At 36.3% G+C, this 4664-nt stretch overlaps 1 protein-coding gene across 1 annotated transcript; it reads right to left on the reverse strand.

Moving 5' to 3' along the window:
- Nucleotides 1-2657: 2657 nt before the first annotated feature.
- LOC120079060 (cytochrome P450 CYP73A100-like) lies at nt 2658-4664 on the reverse strand. The gene is made up of 2 exons (XM_039033251.2): nt 3732-4664; nt 2658-3585 (listed from the first exon to the last, which is right to left on the reverse strand). The coding sequence occupies exons 1-2, from the start codon at nt 4601-4603 to the stop codon at nt 2850-2852; spliced, it is 1608 nt and encodes a 535-aa protein (XP_038889179.2). The 5' UTR covers nt 4604-4664; the 3' UTR covers nt 2658-2849.

Consider the following 4664-nt stretch of genomic DNA (forward strand, 5'->3'; position numbering starts at 1 on the left):
TCTCAAAGTTAATCTCATTGGTTTTTTTATCCTTGCTGTCGACAATTCTTCAATTTTCTTTTTGTACGGTTGGTCTTCATTTTTGCAATGGATTTCTTTTCCATTCGTTTCTTGCTCGATTTCGTAGCCCCATTGGATGGATTCTTGATTTTCTTGCATTAATTCTTTTTCAAGTTCTTGCAAATGTTCAGAAAGGTGCTCCACGTTTTGAGTCGTCTCTCCCAACAAATGTTGGATTTTCTTGGCTCCCTTTTTCATTTTCTCCAATATTTCGGGATCGATGTACAAATTGGATGTTCTTGAATAAGTTTCTTCATGAAAATTGTTGTAGGACCGATTTTTGAATTTTCTCGAACATGTTTTGAACCTTGGTCGTTCTTCATAGCACGGATAGTAATTTCGGTCCAAAATGCATTAGATCTTCTATAAAATTCCATTCTTGAATGATTCTTCAAGCTTCTTCTAAATTTTCTTGAATTTAAAGGGTTCCCCCTAGTTAGGCGTGTGTTGTTTGGTAATGAGCACAACTCACAAAAATTCCTCTTACGATCAGCGTCACCAAGAGTTTCCTGGACTTCCACCGGCGACAGTCAGTTCAGCCCAAATTGGACGCTCTAATACCAATTTGATGTAGCCTAAAGGAGAGAAAAGGAGAGTTCACTCCAAGAATCACATCAAGAGTCTTTTTATTAATGAGAATATGTTCTAATACAAGGAGGCTCTCTCTATTTATAGAGAATTACAAGAGTTCCAAAACGACAACTAAAAGAGATTAAAACTAAATTAGTAATTAAAATATAATTAATCAAGGATTAACCAAGATTAACTTGATTTTACCAAAATATCCCTATCCTATTACATCAAAGCTTCTAGGTTTTGGTTTTTGAAAATTAAACTTATAAATACTACTTCTAGTATTCCACCTATAAGTTTCTTTTTTTTCTTTCTTTTTTCTTTTTTCTTTTTCTTTTTGTCGTCGTCTTCTTTTTTTTTTTATTATTTTTTTATTTTTTTATTTTTAAATTTACTTTCTATCGATGTTATAAAAAATCAAGCAAAGTTTTGGAAAAAAAGGTAGCTTCCAAGAACTTGTTATTTTTTTTAGAATTTAACCAAGAATTTGAAGTGTTTCTTAATTGAAAATTGGGAGGAAACAAGTATAATGATTTTGTTTTTAAATTTTCTATTAGACTACTTTTTACATTTTACACTTTTTTGTTTGGTTAATGAGAAACCAAGCTTTCATTGAGAAACAATGAAAGAGTATAAGAGCATGCAAAAAAGAAAGCTCACAAAAAAAGACATAGATAGCCTAAAGAATGACTCCAATCATGCAAAATAATTTCTATGGAGTAATTGCAAAAAAGTTCGGTAGGAAACACGTAACATAGAAAGGATCAAACATCGTTTGGATGATGCTTCAGCCCTCTAAAGGTCTTAATGTTCCTCTCCTCTCACCCCAAAGTTCTCACAAAATACACACACTCGCTTGTCACAAAAAACTTTCCTTTTTATCAAAAGGTAGGATGAAAAAGGAACTCCTCGATCATCTCTTTGCAGTCTTGATGTCTAGCCAATTCAATACCAAACTTCTCAGAGAAACGGGCCCCAACAACATAAGCAAAATCACAACTCCAGAGCATATGATCAAAATTCTATTGCAAAGAATGCAATACCACGACCCTATCAAATTAGGCAACTTCCTTGACACCCTGTCCGAGGCACTAACCCTTCCATGGAGGACTTGCGGAACAGATCTTTCAAGGGAGAAGGGTTAACCAAACAAAGGAAGAAGGATTTACGTGAAAAGTCTTCCTTAGGGATTGGACACCAATAGTAAAAGTCCTTTCCCTTCTCCCAAGAGAACACTGAAACTTCCCCAACAAAGAGAGGAGGGGAATAATATCCCTCGTTTCCCTCTAAAGACAACGAACACTGACGGACTCTAAAGCAGAGGCAGGCTGCATTGACATAACAGAATGAGTCTTCATCGATGAAAAATAGTATAAACAACTAAAAGTAGAGTAGAGATTCCCCAACCACCCATCTTCCTATAAAAACTTTCCCATCCCCAAAACAGTAAAACAGAGACAAAAAGGGATTCCCCAAGCAGGGCCTGGTTGCGGGCTCTCAAATTATCTATACCTAAACCCCAAAGATCCACAGGCTTTGAAACCTCTGCCCATACATTTTGAGCACTCGTGAAATCTTAACCAATGTCAAAACCACTAAATGAAAATTTGAAAAAAAAAACTTCTGTTTTAAAGTTTCACTAGGGTCTAACAGATATTTTTAGAAGTTGATTATTGAACAAAAAAAAATGTTATGAATGTACAATATTTAAAAGCAAAAAGATTATCAGACCACCACTATTTTGGAAACCTTGAATGTGCTTAAGCTTTCTGTTTGAAATGAATACCACTGTGTGTCCATTACTCTAACCGTTCACAAATTAGATGGCTTACTTGAAACTTTCATTGAGAAACAATCAACTTTTATGGTGTGTAGACATTCTCGGTAGTTTTTTCATATTTCAGTTTTATAGTTGTCTAGAATTATGTTATGAAGATCTTACCGAGAAAAAGGTTTTGTTCTGATGAATTGGTTGTGTTGGATATTTGGAGAAGCATTTATCTCTGATAGACTGAATCACTGGATTTAATGGAAATTATATATTTTTATTTCCTCGTGACTCTTTCTTCAATAATATTTTCTGTGATTTAAAACATTACAGTCCCCCCACCCAAAAAAAAAAAAAAAAAAAAAACCAAAAGAAAAGAAAAGGAAAAACATTATACTGAAGATAATCTTGTAGAACATTGTTTTATAGTATGAATACTTTGACCAAACTAAGCAGTTATAGGTTTGAATGCCACAGTTGAGTGGTTGGCGATATGCAAACTGAATTGTCCTCCTTTTTCGCTCACATCAATCTTCTCTGTTCCAATTGGAGGCTTCATTTCAAAATTGGTCACTAATTTAGAAATGATCAGTCCCAAGATTGGTAGCGCCAAAACAATTCCCGGGCAACTTCTCCTACCAACACCAAATGGTAAGAATCGGAAGTCGACTTTGCCTCCTGCTACAGCTTCTGTGCTACTTTCTTCTTGGAGGAATCTCTCTGGCCTGAATTCCTCTGGATTTTTCCACCATACTGGGTTATTGGCCAACCACCATGCATTTACCACCACCTTAGATTCTTTTGGAATTGTATAGCCTCCAAGCTTGGCTTCTTCCAAGTTCATATGTGGTACTAATAAAGGTATTGGTGTGTGCAGTCTCAATGTCTCTTTCACTGTGGCTTGCAGATATGGCAACTCATGTAAGGTAGATTCTGTGACTTCCTTTCCTTTTAGGACAATCGAGATTTCCTCTCGGATTTTTTGTTGTACAGTTGGATGGTTTACCAACTCAGCTATTGCCCACTCCATCGACCAAAGTGTCGTCTCTATTGCTGCAACATTAATATTTTCCACAATGTATATCACATTCTCTTCACTAATTTCTCCTTTTAGTTGAGCATCTATAATATGATCCATGGCACAACTTATCTTGTGCTTGTCTCCGTTAGTAGCCATAATTTTTCTGTTAAAATGGGAGAAGTTTTAGTTGATATGACTAGTATTAGTTTCCACACCTTTTCATCGGTGTAGTTTTATGTATCTCTGATCTTATAATAAAACATATCATAGCAATGTTAAAATAGTTCAAAAGTTGTCAATGGTACATACCTTCTTTTCTCAACATAGTTATTGTTGAAAAAGGCCAATCTCCTGCTCTGCAAATCCTTGCATTTGTTCAAGTAACCCCTCAAAAAGGGTCTAAGCAAAGGAATGAAATCTCCATAATTGTATTCAAAGCTTTGTGCCAATCGACTTCTTTCGGAATTGAATCGAGTTGCCTCAATGAATAAAGGATCATCTTGAGATTCAAATTTGGTATCAAACATCATTCTATACATGATGTTGTACAACATCAATTGCAAACGCTTTCTTATGACTAACCCTTCCGATTTTACCTTTGGGCTATTCATAAGATCACGAACAACCAAATCCATTTCCTCCCCCCACATGCCACTGTAGTTATGCACAACTTTGTTTGTAAAAAATGGTAGTGTCATGATTCTACGCATTTTACGCCAATGGTCGCCATAAATGGTGAACACCATATCTTGTCCATTACCAGTGAAAATGTCGAAGACGACATTTCGAGGACGAGATCCAAACTCCACACCTTGAGCATGGAGGACTTGGTTAGCAAGCTCAGCATCCGACACAACAACTAGATTCTTGTAACCAAGTTTAAGTCGGAAGACTGAGCCGTATTTTTGCGACAAAGAAGCAAGAAGGCGATGGTTGAGATCATTGCCAACTTGGAGCCAATTTCCAAAGATGGGAACAGGGAGAGGACCTGGAGGATTTTTGGAGGAATTGGATAAGGAAAAGAAGATGAAAGCAGAAACAAGTGCAATGGAAAGAGTGATTGGAAGGATGTTTGGGTAGATGGACAAGAATGAAGTGGGGAAAATGAACTTGGTGAGCAAACCCAGTGCTAGTGTAGAGGCTGAGCAAAGGAAACCAAACTTTGCTGCAGAATGGCCCATACTGAAAGAGGAGAGAAAGAGAGATATAATAGAATTAGAGAGATAGAGAGTGCTGAGCTGA

Source organism: Benincasa hispida, chromosome 6 (assembly GCF_027475165.1).
Source record: "Benincasa hispida cultivar pf3 chromosome 6, pf3_genome.v1.1, whole genome shotgun sequence".
In the NCBI taxonomy this organism is placed as follows: Eukaryota; Viridiplantae; Streptophyta; class Magnoliopsida; order Cucurbitales; family Cucurbitaceae; genus Benincasa; species Benincasa hispida.